This window comes from Orbicella faveolata, unplaced genomic scaffold, assembly GCF_042242905.1.
Source record: "Orbicella faveolata isolate gen_17 unplaced genomic scaffold, um_ofav_v1 contig_34, whole genome shotgun sequence".
NCBI classification, from domain to species: Eukaryota; Metazoa; Cnidaria; class Anthozoa; order Scleractinia; family Merulinidae; genus Orbicella; species Orbicella faveolata.
In genome coordinates, this window is record NW_028301563.1 from 21,427,594 (window position 1) to 21,449,383 (window position 21,790).

Consider the following 21,790-nt stretch of genomic DNA (forward strand, 5'->3'; position numbering starts at 1 on the left):
AGCGGAGTAATGTGGAGCTCTTGTAAAAGAAACCAGCGGAACACAACTTGGTCAGTGATGTAAAGCGGCCTATTACTTCACTTAAACTGAAGCAGCTTACGATGAAAATACTGAAGTAAAATTCCAACAGACATGAGCACATTGAGTTGTGGGCTAAAAGCATCAAACATTTCGGGAATTTCGGACGCCATTTTCCCGCGCTACATCCGCAAAAATCCTCGCAGCATGTACGCGCGTGTGCCGCAAGGGATGGCGCAATTTGTTCTAAAAATAGAAAAATTGTCCCATATCATAGGGACAGCCCCAAAACTAAAAATGGCATGCGCTTACGGTCTCCGTCCCCGATTATGGCTCCTGGTCTCTCATAGTGTTGCCCAAACTACAAAATGAAAGCTAACCGCAAGCAAATCGGGCAAACCTTCGTGGAACTAACCCCAAGCAAACCGGAATGGAAAACTAACCTCCAACTTATTAATATCCCAAAAACTACGGTCTTTCGGACAACAAAAACAAGACGTAAGCAGGCGCGTTTTATTTCAGTCCCAGACCATTTTCGGCTTGGTTGACGCTTTGTCCTTAGTCGCATTCTCAAGACGAACCGTGAGATGAAGGGTGATCATTGTCGGCTGTTCGTACACCCTGGTATACCGCACACAAAAGTAGGCCCCGGTTGCTCAAAAGATAGATGACCATAGATAAGTGTCAGCCACTATCCACTGGATAGTGAGTTATCCGATGGACAGCGTTATCCACCTTTCGAACAACCCTAGTCTGCGTAGCAGCCGTTTCCTTTCCTTTTCCAGACGGAGAGATCGAGCAAGCGGATGAGCGAAGGAGCGGGCCTGGGGTGATCTCTCCTCACCTCCTCCCCCTTATTTTTCGCACTCACTTGCAGTTTCGTTTCCTTCCTGTGCTTTTTTGGAAACGCCTGGAAACGCCTGGCTACGCAGGCTAGAACAACCCGGGCCACAGACCAGCCACAGAAATTACGACATGCCACCTGCCCGGCCCACTCGCCCGCGCGTGAAAGGCCGCGTAAGGACTGGACAGAACAGAGTAGAGGAGGGTACTGAGGCCATGTTTTCCACAATTCAAATGGTTCAGCAAGTAAAGCTGTGTAGTAACATACACGATAAGGTAACGCTACATAAGCTAAATAGAATCCTTACCAAAATATAACATGGATTGATAGTTTTTAAACTCCATTGCAAAGAAGAACGTTCCTCCAACGGGCAAGTAATACGTTCGACACTAAAGGGACGCACGAAAGTCCCGAGACAGAAGTGGACTGTCCGGGTACCCGCATTAAGAGGGCTCTCTGAATAAATATTGTCGACTTAAGTGTACAACGTACGTATTTCAGAGAGAATATTCAAGCTTCTTGTTAGGATAAACAAAAGTGTTTATGATAAGCGGGTGTCCGTATTATCATTTAAAAGTGGGTGACAGTATAGAGCTGGGTTCCATTGTATTCTATGGAAGCAAGAGATCATATTCTTCAGATACCGTAACTCCTCGAATTAGTGCCCCCTTCAAAAAAACGCCCCTCCTATCGGCCAAAATTTTAAATAAGCCCCCCCCCCCCTTCTCCCCCCATTTTGTGGACGAGTAACGAGACAATAAATGATGTATAGTTTTCGTCTCGTAGTATTAGATTTGTACATGGTTTCAGTTTGTGAACACGTTAAGTCAACATATTGAACACATTAAGTACTAACAGCGCCGCGATTTAAACTTAGGTTCAGCTTTTAATGTCGATAAACGGCTTATGTTGTTGTTTACGTGCAGATGATGTATCAAAAAAATGATCATGTCAGGCCACGATTTGGGAAAAATTAAATAAGTGCCCTCCCCTCGATTAAGCTGCGCCCTCGAATAAGTGCCCCGTGTCTTCTCCTAAATTTGAAATAAACACCCCGGGCACTAATTCGAGGATTTACTGTAATTTAATGTTTATTTCCAGGGAACAAGGGATACTGTAAATCCTTGAATTAGCACCTCCTGTCAAATACTCCCTCCCTCCTATCGGCCAAAATTTAAAATAAATGCCTCTCCTCAAGTAAGTACCCCCTCCCCTCCCCTCCCCTCCCCTCCCCTCCCTCTGCTTATGGAAGAGTATTGATACAACAAGCATGTATAGTTTTGGTAGTGTATGTGATTATTGACTCTTTCAAGCACTGGACACTGACCGTCGCAATTCAACAGATGGTAGTGAAGATCCACTGATTCATTGAATACTAAAGCCCAAACATCCTTGTACAGCAGGCCAAGACCAGCTATGGGAGTTATGTTACATAGTTCTTCAAAATTGACACGATCCTTTTGAGACTTCTGAGGGACTCTCACATACATGTATACGGTGAAATCCCATGTTAAAGCCACCCCCCACATAAACCCTTCTATTTGCTAACAAAGACATTACTCTGGATATAAGCCCTATCAGATATATATAAATTTCTAATTGAAAGTAATAACAGGGTAATAGCTCTAAATGTATTGATATGTTAGCTTTAATTCGTTACTCAGATACATTTTATCTCATCGTTCCGAAACATTTTTATTCTGCTTATATGCTCCCCAGATATACCCCCTCCCCTCCTCCCCCTTCCCTGTTTATAAGCCCACCCAAAAACCATTATGAAGTTATATAAGCCCAGGGCTTTAAAGTGGGATTACATGGTATATATATTACAAAAAAAAACAAAAAAACGATCATCTGACCATGATTTGAGAAAAATTAAATATGTGCCTCTCTCGAATAAGCGTGCCCCATCTTCTCCTAAATTTGAAATAAGCGTCCTGGTCGCTCAATTTAGTAGTATTGTAAATCAAAGATGACATAAAATAGACAATTAAAATAAAACCATTTTCTCAGTCTCTGGACCTTTACTTATCACAGGGTTCCACCATTACAAGATATTTTGCTAGCCTTGAAAAAGGCGAGGTACTAGTAATGATTACAACAGTTGTGATTGTCACAAGTGTATTAACTAAAGGCCAAGACTTGTTCAAAAGATGTTAATCCTACTTTACAATATCAAATACACATTGAGGAGCAACAGTGATTATAATGAAAAGAAGAAATTTTATTTCTGAAAACTCTTTCCATTAATTTGTAACAAAATATATCCATTTCTAAATTATTTCTCTTTGTAACATAAGACTGCATATTTTGAAAATGGGAATTTGACCAGCAATTAAATTTATCAACTTATTTCCAATGTATAGGACTCTACACACAGAGAAATAACGAAACTGATACCTCACAGAGATTTTCCGTAATCTGCAAACTCTTCAATGAAGAAGCCAACAAATGATGGATTTTGCAATTTGCTGTCAATCATAACTCATCCAAATGAACCCTAAAAATACCCAAATGCACCAAAAAGCCAAAATGGACCTTTTAAACCCTTTAGGTTGTTGGCACATAACAGACAACTGATGGCAGCAAAATAATTAAGAGTTTACATATTAATGAAAATCCCTCTAACTGGGAAAGCACAATTTTTTTCTGTTTATAACTGTATTCAGCAATTATAGTTTTAATGACTCCATGCACAAATTAAATTCCATCACACATTTATCTTATCAGGCATCACAAACCTTTTACTGTTGCCACTTAACTTAATATGCTTACTTATTATGTTGGGTCAGCAACATGCCAGTAAATCACAATCATATGCATGCTGTGCCTCTCTGATTGACTGAGAAATGATCAGCATGTAAAGATTGTTTGCTATGTCACGAATTGAACAAAAGAACAAGTGGCAAAGGATTTGAAAACTCAAATGAAGGCTTTGCACAGCCCAATAATGTCACATTTTGTAAGAATACAGTGCAGCATGAAGCCATATAGTATCATTCATTGTTTAATAATTCATGTCAATATTTTGTTTTTAACTGATAAAGAAGTTGCTGATTTGAATTAGCAATAGCTATGAACAAAGATGATGGCATACTGAAAGGCAGCAGTTTTTAAATAGGGATGGCAAAACACCCTTCAAAATAAGCTTGTCTCAGAATTTTAGACAAATTTTATGGGTCTTCCTAACTAAAACTTTACTACCACAGAGTCTTGATTTCTTTGGCATTAGGCTCAGAAAGTCTCAGGCTTGTAGACAAGGTACCAATAAGGCTCGCCTTCCAAGTTTGGAATTTGCCATTTGCCATCCCCTTGAATCAGGGTGTCAATTGCAGTAGAGACTGAAATTAACTAGCTAGCTGTGGCTGGTTGTGTTTCCTTTTGATACAGCCAGCCCTGTATGTACTCGTCCATTGGATGTGATTTTCAGATCTGTGAACAGGCATGTTCTTTACACTTTGTATTCAGCAAAGTAATAGTTATTTACTTTAGAGAACTCAACTTGACATGGATGGAGGGCTAGCCCCATATTTCATGTTATGATACATTTACCACATTTTTTACAACCTGGCAATTTTTTCTTATGAACTTGACAAATATTTAAGAAATAGAGTGAATCATTTTCCTTGTTTTTATTGAGTTTTTTACAATAACTGTCTAACTACTCGTGCGCTGATTGGCTCATTTTTATCAAGAGTACAGACGGATAAAGTCCTAATTTATGCAAGCTTTCAAGTTCAACTTTCAGCTGTCAAACTGTCAACTTTTTAACCGATGAGATTTTATGGCCTATTTTTTAAAGTAGCCAATCAAAGAGCAAGAAAAGCTGTTGGCAATGTTCGCATCATTTTGAATAAAATTCACTTATCTCTGTTTATGGTAAGTTTATGCGTCTTTTCCCCTCATTTATTCCTGGCATTTGACCAGTTTGGTGTCTTGTTATTGTGAAAAACAAATTGACATCAGTTTTTCATCTGTCCTCTTGTTGACGATAAATTTCGTCATAACATTGTCAAAGTTTACTGCCAAACCACTCGCCTGCAGCTCGTGGTTTCACAGCCACTTTGGCAATGTTATGACCCAATTTATCATCAATAAGAGGACAGATGCATAAAAAAACTGACGTCAATTTGTCAATTAGTGACACTAGTGGAAGTTTGGGAGAACACGCAATACTGGGAGCACAAGTCACAGGCAAGTGTTTCCGCAGCATTTTTGAGTTCTTCCAAACTTTCCCTAGTGTTTCTAATGTAACTCGATAGAAACAGAGGAAATATGTTTTCCATTCCTTTAAGAATACACTGCAACTGAGAAAAAGAAAGGAAACTCGCATTTTTACTTTGATTGTCAAAGTGTAAATTCTCTTTGCTTGCACCATCATTAGTTCAAAAGCTCACGCTAGTTCTATGTTCTACTGAGTATATGGCATTTAGCAAATGCTTTGTTCAGGGTGTTTTCTAAAATTAATAAAACGTAGATGATAACCTCAATCATGATAGCTTTGAAATTATTTAATTTCGTGAAATATAATTATATAACTTTTGCTATCACGAATGATCAAGATATACTTTCTCATTACTTATTGGTCTTGGTGTACCATGAACTTCTCAGAACGGACTTAAAATGCCACAACCACACGGCAAGTGGTAAAAAAGCAAATTAAAGGTTAACATCACGCACTTGGAAGTGAAGAGGTTTTGAAGGTAAACATCCTGGTTGATTTTGCTTTAAACCAACTTTTAAGAGCAATTTAATGACAGTGTGAGACAGCTGTCAGACCAAGAAATTGAAGAACCATTTCCATTTCAATTTTAAATAAAGATACATGTGTACATGTGTATTTTTGTATTCTTTGTCTCAAAATTTTAGATGAAATAAAGTTGTATCAAAATTCCTGAAACCAAACATTAAAATATAATTTTCTGACTGGATCATAAATATAAAAATATTTTGAAACTATGTTTCTAGTTAACTAAAGAATATAAACCGTAGCAATTATTTACATGGTCTGCATCCAGTCAGTCCAACTCTGAATTGTATCTTAACATTTCTCAAATGACAAAAACAATAATAATTATTATTAAAGAATCTCCTCCTTCTTAATATCCCAATTAAATATCCCTTTCCTTATTGTGAATCTCAATTAAAACACCGCATATTAATCATCTTGAATGCCAAATTGCTTGAAGATTCACTGTTGAATTATGATTTATATGAAACTCCATCTTTTTTTTTTGCAATAAGCATTAATTATGCACCGATCAATTTGTAACTGCAATATTTTATGCTGATTTGCCCCATGCATTCAATTTGATGTCACTGGAGACATTTATGAAAAGTAACAGATTAAAAGGTTTCCAAGTGTGTCTTAAGATCTCATACAGTTAATATTCCTAGAAAACGTTGCTTTTCAGAATGTTTCACAAGGATGAGTGGGAAGAGAGAAATTAAAATTTCAGATCGACCGGTGTAGAAGCTAATATTGTTGCTCAAAGGTAGCACATTATTATAACCACTAAGGCTATCAATATATCTGTATGTAGCCCTAGTACATTAATTAAAACAGCCACACTTTTTTGTACTTTCAGATTTGAGGATTCTGTTCCATTTCTTTGAGGAGTTGAGGCTGAAGAGGAAATGACAGAGTTTAATTAAAGGTGAGATTTATTTTTATGCCTATCAAGTGGTTACATTTTTGAGATAATTTATTCACTGGCTGTGCATGAATATAGTTATAGTTTGAACAGTTATAATTTCTAATCTATACCAAGATTCTCGATCGTCATTGGTTCTCTGTGTGTCTATTTGTCATGTAATCAGTGTGCGATCATGTAGTCTAATATTATATTATGATCACTACATTCTGATATGACCAAGAATTAAATAATAACAAGTTACTGGTGAAAGTAGAATTTTATTAGAAATTACCTTGTGATGGGGGAGTTGAAACATAAATGCTTTTTGAATTAGGTCCTGTGTAATAAAATATAAATTTACACACTTAATAAACAAACTGAAAAACTGATTCCTGTAAAGTAAGCTACTACAGTCACACTTGTAGCTGTTTTGCTCCATATCCCAAATCCCTTGCCCACTCACAATAAACTTGAGGCTTTTGGTTTAAATACCTCCTAGACCCCTACAGAAATTTCAGTGAGTGATTCCAGAAAATATCCATACCCAACCATGGGCGGCATGAACATTTGAACCCCCCCCCTCCAGTTCTCAGAAGTTCTAAAATGCTCTACCCTGCCATACCCTCCAAATTCCAAACTTGTTAACCCCCCTTCCCTTCTGGATTTCCATTTTTTACTTCAACCATCTGGAATCATAGTTTGACTTCCTAGACTCGTGACTTCCAACAAAAGAGATTTTTAATGACACTTTTACATCTTCTTAGAAGTTTACCAACAGAATTTATTTACTGTCTACAGGGCTTGAAATTGTGATATGATCACATGCATTTGAGACTAAATGTTTGGTGACTAAAACTTCCTCCTCTCCAGTCACAATTTTGCAACTAGTTTTCGACTAAACTAGTGAAGGAATACAAATTTCAATTGTTTTGTGAATTACTGGGAATCCTGAACAATTGAGTTTGGATTCAAGTTTGAGTTTGGGTCAAAGTTCAAGTTGGACAAGTAAAAGTTGGAGTTGGAATTCGTGATAAAGTTTGCGTGAACTAATAAAAAATGCAAACAAAAAATACAAGAATAACAAATAAAAATAACTAAATAACTAAACAAAAAAAATGGAGGAGGAGGAGGGAGGTGAGGTGTTCATGTAACCACACCCCGCTGAGATACTTGCAATTCTCCCCCATCATCGGAGATGGCATAAACGAAAAATGATGGTAAGGATTACTTTGTCGCAAAATGTAGATGCTAACCAAGGCGGCCTTGAGCCAACGTTCTCTCATGAAAAAAATATGTACATCAAAAGAAAGCAGTGTCCATCTCTATTAAGAAAGTACAAGTGGTGTGACGTTTGACGTGTGACTCTAACCTTTTCTCCGTTCGGTCATCTTTATATGTCAAATCACACAGTTCCTGGATAACAATGGTATGATCTGAGGTCCTCTCATTAGCCTGCTTGCTGGCCATTGTGGCATTAGCAATGGAAAAGTAGGTTTAATTTACTTTATGAAGACCTGCAGTTGAAGGACTTATTTTCAAATGCAAATTTATGCTGAAACATGCCTGTTTTCAGCAAGGAAACAATCAGTCTGGTTACCATTTCTAATGGCTCACAGTCCTGCCTCCTCCACAGGTTTTTATAAGAGTAGATGACTGCAATCAAATCCGAGCTACAATCGTCAAGTGTTTTTTCAAAGACAAATTACCCCCTCCCCTCCTAATTTCAAAGATGGGAAAAGGGGACCTAAAGAACATTTTTGGTCAACTGGCATCCTTTCAGTTCACTAATCAGATGATATGATATTGTCTAAATAGCAGATTGCATAGAGTATAAATGCACGTTCAGAAATAGCTTATTTTGATGTGTTGAATTTTAGAGAAATAGACTCAAAAGAAATAATTTCAATTGTTCTTTTCAAAGTTGGTGTTTCATCCAAACCGACTGTTTTCCAAACTGACTGTGAAGAGCCAGTTTGTTGTTTTAAGTGACAGTAATTGCTGACTTCCGTTGTGTTTTTACTTTGCAAGTGTCTATATATGATTGGCTTACATTAGATGTGGCCTGCCTACATGCAGATTAGCCATGACTGCCTGCGGGTTCATCTGTCACTATATTTAAGTTTCTAACTTAATTATTTTAAATAATAATAAAGTGTAAACTTGTGTATGTAGAAAGAAATGAAATGTAGAAACTAAGGTAATTAAAAATATTTTTTATCCAGAATCATATGAAATCATCTATTAGGGGGAAAATTTGTCACCATAAACAGTGGCAGATAAGCCACACTCACAGATGAGCCGCACCCCGAGTTTGGTAACTCAAATTTCTGAAAAAGGGTTTTGGAAAGAAATCAAAATAATTCCCAAGTGGAGTCTTGAGAAAGATTCTTTTCATGTACAGTTCTTGATGTATTAAAACCTCACAATCTGAAAATAGAGAATACTTCAAATGAAACCCTTACCTATAATTTTAGTTCTCCAATAGTATGGGCATGATGTCTACCAACTTTGACATATGTTTGATCTTTCTCTGGTATTTTTCAACCAGGGTTCTTTTTTCATTCCCGTCAGTTTTCCAATAGAATGCTACATACAACAGCACTTTTGTTCATTTGTGGAGTACTGGACACAAGTAGGTTTCGATCACAGCTCATTGCAACAATGAAAAGAACAGCTTTGTGCCAGAATGGAGATTCTCTGCCATGCGACATTTAGCTGCTCTAAAGTGGACACCTTAAACTGGCTAAAAGATTTTTAATGAAGGTTTAACAGTGTTTAACAGCAAGAAATGTAAGCTTATGCTAACAGTTCTTTTAGGAGCCACCAAACTTGCAAAAGCAATGATAAATGCTTACTCTGAAATTACTAGTTTTATTAAGTCTTATTAGTTTGCTTTTAATACAAACTTAGAAAGTGTTAATTTATGCAAATTTGTGGCATGTTGTCCAGATGTTCTCGCAGATAAGCTGCATCCCCAATTTTTAAGGGAAATTTTGAGGAAAAAGGTGTGGCTTATCCCCTGGGGTTTACGGTATTACCCATCCGAAGTGACAAATAGTACCACACATTGTTGAAAATCTATATCACTGCTCTATATTTTGGTATGTGTCAGCAATGTTATTGTTTAAACAGCGGAAAAAAAAACAATTGTTTGTTAACTTGAGCTCATTATGCATTAAAAAGGCACTAGAAAGGTGATAGTATAACGCCTTTTTCATCCTCTTTTTGTGGCAAGTTTCAATTTTTTCACGTCACGGTCAAATTCACCCATCTTGTACATCTGCTTATACAATCCATCTTTTTTGGCGTAGGAGCTGCCTATATCTGAGTTACCCTTCATTGCTTTTGAACAAGGTTAAATTATTAACATTAATTATTATCAATTATCAACTTGCATTTAAATTATTGACTCAAAGTCCAACTTGAAATCCAACTCGAATTTGAACTTGAAACCAAACTCAAACATGCCTCACTCCCTTAATTACTATGGAAAATAGAACATGTGTGGGCAAATCCTGCCTTATTTACCGTCGATATTCAGGAACGACATTCACTTGTTCAGACGTGATTAAAGCGGTTTCTTTATGAATATGTATTGCTGGCACAAGGTAAACAAACATCGTGGGTCGGCGTTCATCGCAAACAGTTTTCTGACAAGAAATTCATTGGCTTTAAGTTCTCAGGAGCCCAATGTACAACCCAGTTTTTATCGCATTTCTTTTGTAAATGAATGTAAACACATGCGTAATTGTTTGATGCTTGTCTTGTAACATGCTTTCTGCTGTAGTGAGCAGTATGGTCAGTTCATTTGTACTTTCACACTCTTGTCTGTCCCCTCTAGACCCACCCCCCATGCCATTGGAATTCCAATCGTAAGTACCCTCGTGCCCTTAGATTTCCAGTTCAAAGAACCCCCCTTGCCCTTGGAATTCCAAAAAGCCGCCTGTGGTATAGGTGTGGATAATTTCTGGAATCACCCAATGTTCAATATTAACTGTTCAGTCTTCAAGGTCTGGGAAATTGCACCATTCAGTTACTGTTAATTTTAAGTTTTTTTCAGAAGTCGCTGCCGTTTAAAGGACCAATGGTCAGTTAAAATATTAGTGGCCATTTCCCAAGTGTATTACAGCTCAATAATAGGTTTGACTGTATAATAGATATTGTTTTCCTCAGTAGTTGTAATTAAACCAAAACTATTGTTAGTAATGTCCAGAATAAACATTCATGAAAAGATCTTGTTTGAGAGTTATTCATGGCACATTTAAGAAGCCTCCAGACACTAAATGTGGTCAGTATTCAAGACTGTATCAAGGTCTTTACTGACTCACATAATTTGGTACATAGGAACACTGCATACATGTAAGTGTTTGATGCAGGTTTGGTCATGAACATTTGGCACCTTAACAACTTTGTGATAATCCAGATGAGCCAAGCTATGATGCTTACCCTGTATTGTTGGTTTCGAGACTACAGCCATTTTTCCATTTGTAGATTTTGTTGAACTTGAAATTGAATTTTTTGCCACCTTAGTTTTCTTCTTTGATACTGAACAAAAAAAAAGAGGAAAACAAATGACTAACACACATGGGGGCAAAAATATTATTATACTAATTATAAGAATATACTTTTTTTTGGTATTATCATTATTAAAAATAAAGCTACAGTATTGTGATAAAGTAATGCAAACGATAATCAACGAATAGTGGGATAATCGTAATATATCGGTAATATTTGAAAGATATTTTGCTTGAACCGATATATCGCATGTCACGTGAGATATCGCAGAGCTATTGTTGTAGCTATTACAATATTTTGCTTAGTCCTGTGGGATTTATCATTTGCACAGAGCCATTTATTGTTTGCACAGAGCCATTCATCGTTTGAACTGAGCGATATATCGTTTGCACCGAGTGATATATCGTTTCCGCCAAATGATTTATTGTTTTCACCCAACAATGCACCCTATATAGGGATTTATCATGTTTGCCCGGCAAATTATCACTGCAGCTTAGCAATATATTGCTTCTGATGGTAACCTGTCATTTGGCCAACATGTAAGTTCGTGAAAGTGAAGAATGATCATTGCAGTAAATTTTCCAATTTAAGCAATTGGAAAGAAGCCCGAAAAAATCAGGACTTCAACGGGATTCGAACCTGTGACCTCCGCGATACTGGTGCGATGCTTCTTCACTTTCATCTACAACCGCAGTTCATATATGAATTAATTCATATAAACTTCACATTATGTAAGTTCGCCAAGGATCAGTTTGCCAACATACTGAGTATGAAGTTGATTGGCCAATGTCCTGGATCAGTTCCCCAATGTTTATATGTCAGTTTGCCAACTTCCACAAATCTTTTTTAAAATGGTCTGGAATGGTCTGTTCATAGGCTTGTGTAATTTATAATTGTTTGTTTCACTCTCCCCCAGTCTCTCTCTCCCCATGTCGTTGGCTGATCATATTTGTAAAACTTTGAAAACCATCCACTGCTTTTTTACCCCCTAGATTATGAACCACCTGTAAAACCTTCTTATTGAACATTGGCCGTTGAATCAAAAATTTACTGCCTTCTGTCAAACAGAACTGGGGATAGATGCTTCAACAATCCCATTTTCATAGAGCAAATACAATTGACAGATAACATTTTTTGATAGAAAGTAAACTTGGTTCAAACAACCGACTTGCTGAAGCGTGCCAAAACATAGAACTTTTCCTTGAGGAAAAATTAATTAAATGTGAGCGGCGCACTAAAGAAACTTTGATAAACAATCCTTTGGTTAAAGAAGAGTATTTTACTGTTTGAATTAATGATTTGTGTCAAATAATATGGGAGATGTAATTTTTTCGAACGCTTCAGACAAACATTTTGCAAATGCATGCATGATCTGATGACACATGCTGAAACACAGAACTTTTATTGAAGAAAAAATAACTAAACATGAGCAGCCTGCTAAAGAAACTTTGATAAACAACTCTTTCATCAAGGAAAGAGTGTTTTACCATTTGAAGGAATAATTTGTGTCAAATAGAACTGGGATATCTTTTTTTCGATGCAGATTTTTGGAACGCTTCAGACAATAACCATTTTGCAAACAACCAGCCGACGTGTACCAAAGCTACACATAACTTTTCAGCGAAGAAAAAATAACTGAACACGACCAGCATGCCATAGAAACTTTGATAAACAAGTATTTTGTCAAGGAAAGAGTATTTTACCGTTTGAATGACCGATTTGTGTCAAATAAAAGCGGACATATCATTTTTGTGACAAGGATCTACAGAACGCTTCAGACAATAAACATTAGTGCTCATGAAGTAAAAAATAATTGCTGCTTATTTGAAAGGTTTTTCAAAGTTAAGAAGAACGGCGTTTCCTTTTTGCAATATCTTTTTCATTTTAGAGATATTACCATTTGGACTATTGAAACGAGGAAAGTGATGACATCATAAGTAGTTCCACTAAAACTGTAAAACACTGAATCAAGAATATCTCTAGAAATGTTGGAGCAATTGTCTTCAAAATTGGCACCAGAAATGTACATCACAAAAGAAACAGAATGGGACCTACTGTGTTGTTGCCATGGCAACACTCTTGGCTCTAGTCTCTTTCTGTGAAAAAGCAAAGATGCTCATTTACACCCCATTGAAGTCAGACAGAGGGTTTTGCTCGGAACATGCATAATTCCCATATTGTCTTAACTTCTTTATTAGATTGTTGGGAGTGGATGATCCTTGTTTAAGATAAAATCTGGGAATTTTAGTCTTAATTAAGACAGGACCAACGGCATAACTGTTATCATGCAAAGGGCACAACGGATGTCATTTTGTTTCTTTTGTGATGTACATTTCTGGTGCCAAGTTTAAAGAATATTTCTCTAATAGTTCTAGAGATATTCTTGATTGAGTGTTGTACTGTATTAATGGAACCACCTATGACATCATTTCTTTCCACATTTACATAATACAAAAACGTAAATATCTCTAATTCCAAAAACACCATTCTTCTTTATTTTGAAAAGCCTTTCAAATAAGCAGCAATTATTTTTTTTACTTCATAGGCACTTTAAAATACGGAGTCCAAGCGACTGTTTCAATTTTCTTTCCATTTTTGGTAGCTAAAGATCAAGTGGAGTAGAGTATGAACTGCCTCTAAAGCCTTTTTATATGCATTTGCGTAGTTAAAGAGCCATTGAGTCTAATTAAAATATGTTTGTTTGATTACGCGTGCAGAAGCGTTGCTCATTCCATTCACTTGTTGCTCTTGAGGCTCTCCTTGTCTTGCTCTGCTTTTATGACTTCAACTTATTTCGCCTACTCAAAGGTTATAGTTTTTACTTTAACAAGTCGCTAACATTTAAGCGTAAGTTGAAAAGTTTGACAACGGACATTGCACTTAGTTCTCAACAAATTATTAGTAGCTTTTTATTCTGACTTCGAATTGGGCAACAATCTGTGACAGCCAAGGCTAGCTAACCCAAGTCTCAACATTTTACTTATTGTTTCGCTTCGTTGAATGAAAACTCGCTCTACGATATATCGCTGTGGTGATATTTTGCTGAAACAATATACTGTGATGATGCATCTATCACTCTACGATATATTGCTATGGTTATACTCCGCTAGAGTGATATATTGTAATGAATCCGTAGTGCGCTGTTTGAGATATCGCTGCGGTGTTACTTCGCAAGAATGATATATCGGCGAGGTATCAAAGGAAGCATCAATATCTTGTTGAATTATCGTTGCAATGCGTTGATTATGTTTGCAATATATTGCCAAGATATATATCAGCGAAATATTGTAAGAGCAAAACACGATATTCAACAATTATCGTTTACATTACTTTTTCACAATACTGTAGCTGATTGTTCAAATACATCAATCAATCTTTATGTAAAACACGAAATTTATCACAAAAATGGTCTTCCTAGGAGTTGTGTAAAAAATTACAAAGAATAAAGAAAGTTTCCCGTTAAAGTATCATTATTATTATATTAACAGGAATACATTAACTAACAGTACATTACATTAACTAACAACTACTTAACTAGCCTACAAAAAAAAACCCTATGTAATAAAACTTCCTCTAATTTGTTTTTATATAAGGCTAAAAGTTACTAAATTTTTTTTTAAAAAACCAAAACGTTTTTGACCGTAGGGTCATCATCAGTGGTATATGATGAAAATTTACATACAACTTGGTTTTTTTCGATTAAGTTATTACCAAGGGGAATAACTTAACTTTCTCTAATTTATAGTGCACTAAAAATAATCTTTCCCATTCAGTGAGGTTTTAAACAGTTTTAAACTAGGCAGGTACGTCTGATTTCTGAGGGAATCTTGTTCCACAGAACAGATCCTCTGTAGTGCAGGCTACCTTTTGTTCTGTTCTTGGTGTGGGAACATAGCAATTTATCTCAGAGTTTCTTAGATTGAGTGCGTTTACATTTGAGGTGTTGGTATAAATTTGTCTTAGGTACGATGGGGAAAGATTATTATTATGGATTTTATTCATAATCATAGCCAGTTGTTTAAAATTGTTTTACAGTCAGGAACCCACAGTCTTTTGGGCCACCTTATTTCTCCATTTTCTCCTCAGTTGTAGCTCCAATTGAGAGAATAAATATCAAACACTAAAGAAACAGTTTGACCTCATTCCCAAACACCTTGAGGTTTGTCAAAAATACTCCGCTTTGCATCATATTTATAGTGGTAGTAATTTTAATTCTCTCCTTGGTGTTTGGAAACATGATCTTACATGTTTGATATATTACTTAAAAATACAAATCATTTTCCTTGCATGGTTGATTGTAAAATAATTAGAAACAAAATACATAAGTCACTGTTTGACCCTCAGTACCTTTTGCTAAAGCTGGTGTCCGAACTGTCAGGGTAACACGGGAGCTTCTCACCCTCTTTGTATTCAAGCGTAAAATTGCTTGAATCTCAAGAAGATAAGTTGTGTTGGGCTGTAGCCCATTGATTGAATATTGGTGGATGTTGCCCTTTATGCGTTGTTCTGACACTTCAAAAGATTCATATTGATCTAAAAGGATGTCTGGCCTCATACTCCAAGATAACTTGTATTTATGGATAGGCAAACCTGTGAAGGAGATGGGGGATTCATTGAGTCATTATTCAGATGCCTAGTGTCCTGAAGCAATTTTCCCGCATTTTTCAGTGCCCTTCATTAATCTACTAGTGAGAAAACTCTGTGTTGTGTAGTTCCTGAAAATATCGATGCCTAGGTACCCACAGAAGGGATTTTTTTCAAGACCCCCCACCCCTCTGGGAATTCCAATAGAGCTTGATACATTTCTATAAATGTTTTGGTCTTAGAGAACCCCCACCTCCAAGAAATTCCAACCCCTTCTGTGGGGTGAGTATGGATATTTTCTGGAACAGCACATTTTTGATTGGCTGCCTAAATACCCTTTGAAATATGTATGAAAACCACTCGTGAATGTAAAAGGCTTATGTGAACACATGCCATGTAATAGTTGAACATATATAAAAGTTAGTGGTGTAACGAGTGGTAGCAAATTGATGAAAACAACATCCCACATATGAGGATATAATTTTTGTCCACACACGTGAAGATAGCATTTTTGATCACATTTTTGTCCCTTTAACAGAACTTCATTTTGTTGGTGTATGATCAAAACATTTTTGGATCTTCTTTGGAAGTCTTCGGTTATCTTCCGAACTCTTCAGATATCTTCGGACAAATTTTGGCGAATCTTTGGAAATCTTCAGAAAGTGGTTGGAAATCTTCGGAAAATCGCCATATAATGTGAGAATTTTAATATAGAATAAGAAGAAAATTACATGGTGGCTTGGAGATACGAAATTTCTCTTCTCATGTTGAAAAACATTTCACTTGTTCACTGCTCTCGCTCATGAAATATTTTTCAACACTCGAAGAGGAATTTTCCATCTCCATGTGGCCATGTAATATCCTCTATATATTAATTTTAAGATCACCCAGTGTCAGATTCCAACAATTCCACACATTGTCAAAAATGCAAAGAGAAGAAACTTTCATATTGAGTCATACCATTGTTGCTTTCAGGCTTCCTCCATGAAATGTCCACTTCAGCATGCCCCTTGACTGTTCTCATGGACAGTACACGGAACTCCCTTGGGGGACCTGGGCTCCTAAGCTCAGCAAATTCCAGTTTACTTGGTAAACTAAATGAGCTTGTGGTGTACTGATTAGCTGCTAAAACTTTGAATTGATGCCAAACCAGGGGCTGAAGCTCCACTGTTATGGACTGTAGGATGGTCTATTCACACAACCAATACATCCAAGATAAGATGTTGAATTATAATTTAACCAAGAATTCTTAAAATTATAATGAAAGATGTAGTATTATACCAGATGTTAAGCTTGGCACAAAAATGTAGAAACAGAGAAATCAATATATTAAGGTAATGACACAAGCTATAAGTGTATTCATTACTGCCATTTAAAGGATTCTGAGTTCAATACTCAGTAGCAATCAAGCTACACCCTCTTCTCAGAGTGTCATTCTCCACCCAGGTTTATAGAAGACACCAGCAAATAAAACAATGGAACAATGACAGTCTAACAAAATGCTGGGACATTACCTTTCAATGAACTATTTTCCCATCAGGGAGTACACTTTAGTACATGAAGCACTCCTTGATTGGCTTCATCCTAAAGACCCTGAGATAAGTGCCAGTCATCACAGACTTAATTTTGTGTCACAGAGCATGGCAGGGTAACCAGTTACCATGTTAGCCTGAAATGTCTGTAATCTCTTCTCCCTTGGTCAAAAACCCAGACAAGAGAGACTGATGCCTAAATTTTTACAACCTGTGACAGTTGCGCATTTTCTAAGTTCTTGCATCTTGTCATTAGTAAAGATAGGTTACATGTATTTTCATAGTAAACCGGGAAAAATTAAGACAACAAAGTCCAAAAGGAATTGAGAAATAGCCATTTCTGTCTTAAAATCAAGTTCTGCAAATCCATATGTAAAAATATTTAATATTTATTTTTTAAATGGCAAGAGAAGGATATTGCATAGACTACACCAGTTCTGAGAAAGACGAAGCAAGAGATATCAAACTGCTGTGACACTTTTTTAACTTTTGTCTTCAACTTTTGACCTCAATGTCGTTCAGGAAGGGAATTAACAATTAGTATCTGCTCCCAATATTCTTTGGTCAAACCAAGGATGCATGTGCCAAAGCTAGAATTGTTCATAGGAAGCACACAACTTGCAAGAAAATGAATGGAATCCCATATCATATAAAAAGGACGTAGTGCTTGTGGTACCCTTTAGGGGTTAAAAGAGCGGTTTTGTTACCTCTTAGGGTGTTCAACCTCAAAAGGTCCGCAGCGGGAGCTTTTGTGGTACCTTTTAGGGAATTGAGCCACAAAAACATATAATAATGAATAATGAGATAAGGTGTTGTTTTATTGGTACCTCCTAAGGGTGAAAAAATTGCAAGCCACGCCCACAAAGCAGGATCTTGGTACCTCTTAGGGGTTCTTCTCAAAATTTCCGACAGGCACCCCCATCCTTTCTTTATGTGTAATTTTAAGCCTTGGCACCTTTGTTCTGTTCTGAATGCAAGCCAATCAAATGTGCTCATTAAAAAGGTTCATCTTGATGGGGCACTGTCCAATAAATAAAATGGTCAATAAATAGTCATCTCTCAAATCCGATAGTGCTAGACCCAATCCCAGAGACGCAAACTTCTGGCAATACAAACTTCTGATACCAAGTATTCAACAATGACCAATATTAGTACCCTCTACACTTGTAATCTGTACCTGTTTAAATTCTCTCCAACCCTGTGAGGTACCTTGGGCCGCTGACATTCCTTTTTTATGCCACCGTTCAAAAATTATGAAGACTGTCTCAGGAGGCCACGTTCCATTCCACGTAACTTTTCTGGATTCCTTTTTTGTTTTTGGAGGTGAAACTTGGACATTTTCAGGCCTCATTAACTCACCTAATTGTACAAAACAGTTTAACATACAATTATAACAATTACTAATTACTAGGAATAATTATTATCAGCAACACTGAAGTGCCTTGTTCGCTTGCTGATCAGAACAAATGTGATTGTTTTTAGGTGTTTTGCAAACTATGGTGGAGAAGCAGTATTTTATGAATTTGATGGAAAAGCTTTGTTGAATAACCAAGTGAATGTACAAGAGCATTGTACATAACAGATTAAAAGTTATACACAGTGCATTTTTGATGACTACCGGTATGGATGGCTTAGGCTCCCAAAATTTCAGAAATTAACATTAATTTAAAGTGATTAAATTTCTTAGTTTGTCAGCTGTCAGTTGGAGTTTAAGACCCAGTTTACGGGCACGAAGGGTAACCCTAGTGAAAGGACTAACAGTTGACTTAAATTACTATTTTTTTGCAATTAAAAAATTAACTGAAAATGTTTGTATCGCCCACAGGATTTTCACAGTTTTGGTATCTCTATGAAGCATAGATACCCGTTCAAATCTTTTAAGGATTCCAATTTTTTCTGCCCCTGAAATCCGTGCTTAAAGATCCTTCTTGAATCAAGCCACACCCATTCAAGTTGACTCAGTGCTTGGAGGTCAGTGCCTAGTGATGTCACTACGGGAAACGCACAAGAAGTAGACGCTCACTTCAAAATATAAATTGGAAGTATAAGCTGTTGTGGTTCATGTTCTCCAAAATTTTTAGATACTAGATATTCCACAATGTTCTCAATTTGCAGAAGATGGCGAGAAAAATGTATAAACAAACATTATTATTGGTGTCCAGATCTGGATAACTTAAAGGTCTCAAATGTTTCCAGGATACAAATTTTTCAAGGAGCTTCAGGATGAAATTTTTTTGTGGCAAGATTTGTCTTCGCAACCACAGTAGAACCAGCGCTTTCTGTTTTCATAGACACTCAGTCATCTTGGATGGGTGTGGCACAAATGGGGAATTCAAAGCTTGATTTCAGGGGGTAAGGAGTATGAATTGAATTTTTCAATGAGACTATGTTCTATAGAGATACCAAAACCATAAAAAACCCTGTAGGCAACACACACTCACATGTAAGTCCCACAAAAACATGATTTACCATAGGGTAGCTTGAAGTGCTACTGAAACGAAATTTTTGTACTCTCTTTTATGAGCCCAATCTATAGTTTCAAACGTGCTTAAAATAATGGTGAACTTTATTTCTGTCAAATGCTAAAAAATCGACTTTTTGGAGCAAAACTGTGTCCGGGCTCTGGAACTGAGTTTAAGGACCTTGTGACATCACTGGTTGTATTCACGTAGGAAGCGCTATAGATTCTCTTGTTTTCACTAGATTTATTCAAGTTTATTCGTCATATTGTTGATACCTACTAGTTTTCTACCTTGTAATTTTGGTCCAGCCTTGACAGGAAATACACATCATAAATGTTGGAGGGGGCCAAAGAGTGAAGATTCACCAAAATGAATGCTACAGATTTGAACAGCTCTGAGTATACTTTTCAAACATCTTGAGTACTTGATTGGAGACTTCGAAGAAGAGTGTGGCAACTTTTATATCACGTCCTGAAGCCTAAACACAATATATCATGGTCTGTTTTCAGCCTGGTTCTGAAATTTGAACTCTCACATTTATCTAAGGTCTATTAACAAGGTTCGAATATATCCTCGGCAACTTTACTGCATTAAAAGCGGTAAGCGCATCAGCCGTCCGCACAATCACAAAGTTATTAACGGCCCACAAGCTTTGAGTCGAGTACTTCTTTGCACACAGAGGGCATCTTTTTATGATACTAATAAGTGAGAGTTGTTGTGGTAGACAAAGAGTATCTTTGAAAATTGTGATCCACAGCAGGGTTTGCTCTATCGTCACATACATATCAGTGTAAACATGTATCTCGCAATTGCAGTATTTCACAGCCAATGGATTACTTTGAGTTCTTTAGCACATACTTATGTCTATGATATTCATTTAATAATGTCCAAGTTCAAAGCAATTCATTAAAACGTCACTAGTTTACACTCCTTCCATTTAGGTTTATTAAACAGAATTTGAACTAATTATATATGACCTTTCGCCGCCGACATTGTCACGCTTTCTCTCGTTTCCTGAAAACATACCTGTAGGGTCATGGCAGCTAAGTTTTACCTTTACAGTTTTAAATTTGCTCCCTCCATATAAAAGAAGAGAGTTTCTTAAATTGTTGCTGTTGTGGTAACTTGTAGGATGTAGCAGATACAACTGGACTAAAGGTCATCTCGTCCGCGGTGAAACTCACAAAGCGTCTGGTTTCCTCGAAGCGAAGTGACTCGAAAACTCGAAGCGCTGTTGCTGCGATTCGTGCAGCAGCACTCCGGATAATATTTTCAAAAGCCGCTTTCTCTTGTTTTCATGTCTTTTTTACTTTATGAGTGTAGACATTGTTTAACTGAGTGCTGGTCATTTGACCAAGTGTCCCGATCATTTTGCAATTTAAGAACTCGCACTTGTTTGCTTGCTTACATAAAATATTCCAGAAATATCCAATTAAACAGACTGAAAAGCCCCAGAATCGACTCTCCACGTCTTCATGTCTAAGGCTACTGTTATTATCTGCTTAATACAGCTCTGAGATGTCCTTAAGATGTCTTTTGGGGGGCTTCAAAGAGTTAATTTGCTTCTCCCATAATCACTCTAAATTTTCAGCTCAGCATGAGAGTAATACAACCAGTGACGTCACTAGGCTGTTTTGGCCACGCCAAGATGGCCATCAATTTTGGGCTTAACCAGCCAACTTCGAATGGCTGAAAAAGGAGTTTTCGCTTACCGTATGCAAAAAAAGTCTACAATGTTTCCAAGTAAGGTCAAAACTTTATTACTAAGCAAAAATCTCATACGAAAATTTCGTTTCAGTAGCACTTTAACAGATCTATCTAGAAGCAACTGACCTTTATCAATGATGATGTGTAAAAAAGTGAATCACAAGAAAATAATGGGGTTAACTAAAAGTGGAGTAATTAATAAATAATGCAACATGCTTTACTTAAGATACTTTAGAAAAAGTTGACTATTCTACTATGTATAGTATAAAAGGAAAACCTTTGCATACTACATGCAGTGCAATTCAAAAATAAAAGTCTATTAAAATTATTTACTGTGAATTATTACTGAATTGTCGCTCAAAACAAAGTTCATTCAATGGGTAAAGTTCTTTGTCAGCTTCAGGCCTTTAAGTTTTCTTACATGCTAATTAATAGATCAGCTAAGCCTTTTCTATAAAATTACATGCAAAATAAACTTACAGTAAAAACTTA

At 36.6% G+C, this 21,790-nt stretch overlaps 1 protein-coding gene and 1 long non-coding RNA gene across 8 annotated transcripts in view; one reads left to right on the top strand and one right to left on the bottom strand.

The window, feature by feature from the left end:
* The first annotated feature begins 1,019 nt into the window (after positions 1-1,019).
* LOC110044336 (uncharacterized) lies at positions 1,020-21,626 on the top strand. 3 transcript variants are annotated; one of them, XR_002296101.2, is made up of 5 exons: positions 1,020-1,137; positions 6,451-6,519; positions 15,100-15,172; positions 16,136-16,293; positions 18,612-21,626. It is a non-coding gene; the product is annotated as an uncharacterized LOC110044336 (long non-coding RNA). The 3 variants fall into 3 exon arrangements; XR_002296100.2 differs by lacking the exon at positions 15,100-15,172 and having other exon boundaries at positions 16,573-21,626; XR_002296099.2 differs by lacking the exon at positions 15,100-15,172.
* LOC110044335 (anosmin-1-like) overlaps positions 3,066-21,790 on the bottom strand; it is a 40,002-nt gene continuing 21,277 nt past the window's right edge. For all 5 annotated transcript variants that reach the window (XM_020749870.2, XM_020749869.2, XM_020749868.2 and 2 more), the window contains 6 exons: positions 18,307-18,488; positions 16,558-16,786; positions 15,361-15,603; positions 10,945-11,043; positions 6,791-6,835; positions 3,066-6,488 (listed from right to left, as the gene is read on the bottom strand). In XM_020749870.2, coding sequence (XP_020605529.1) covers positions 6,352-6,488; positions 6,791-6,835; positions 10,945-11,043; positions 15,361-15,603; positions 16,558-16,786; positions 18,307-18,488 — 935 coding nt within the window. In that variant the 3' untranslated portion in view covers positions 3,066-6,351. The remainder of the gene's footprint in view (positions 6,489-6,790; positions 6,836-10,944; positions 11,044-15,360; positions 15,604-16,557; positions 16,787-18,306; positions 18,489-21,790) is intronic.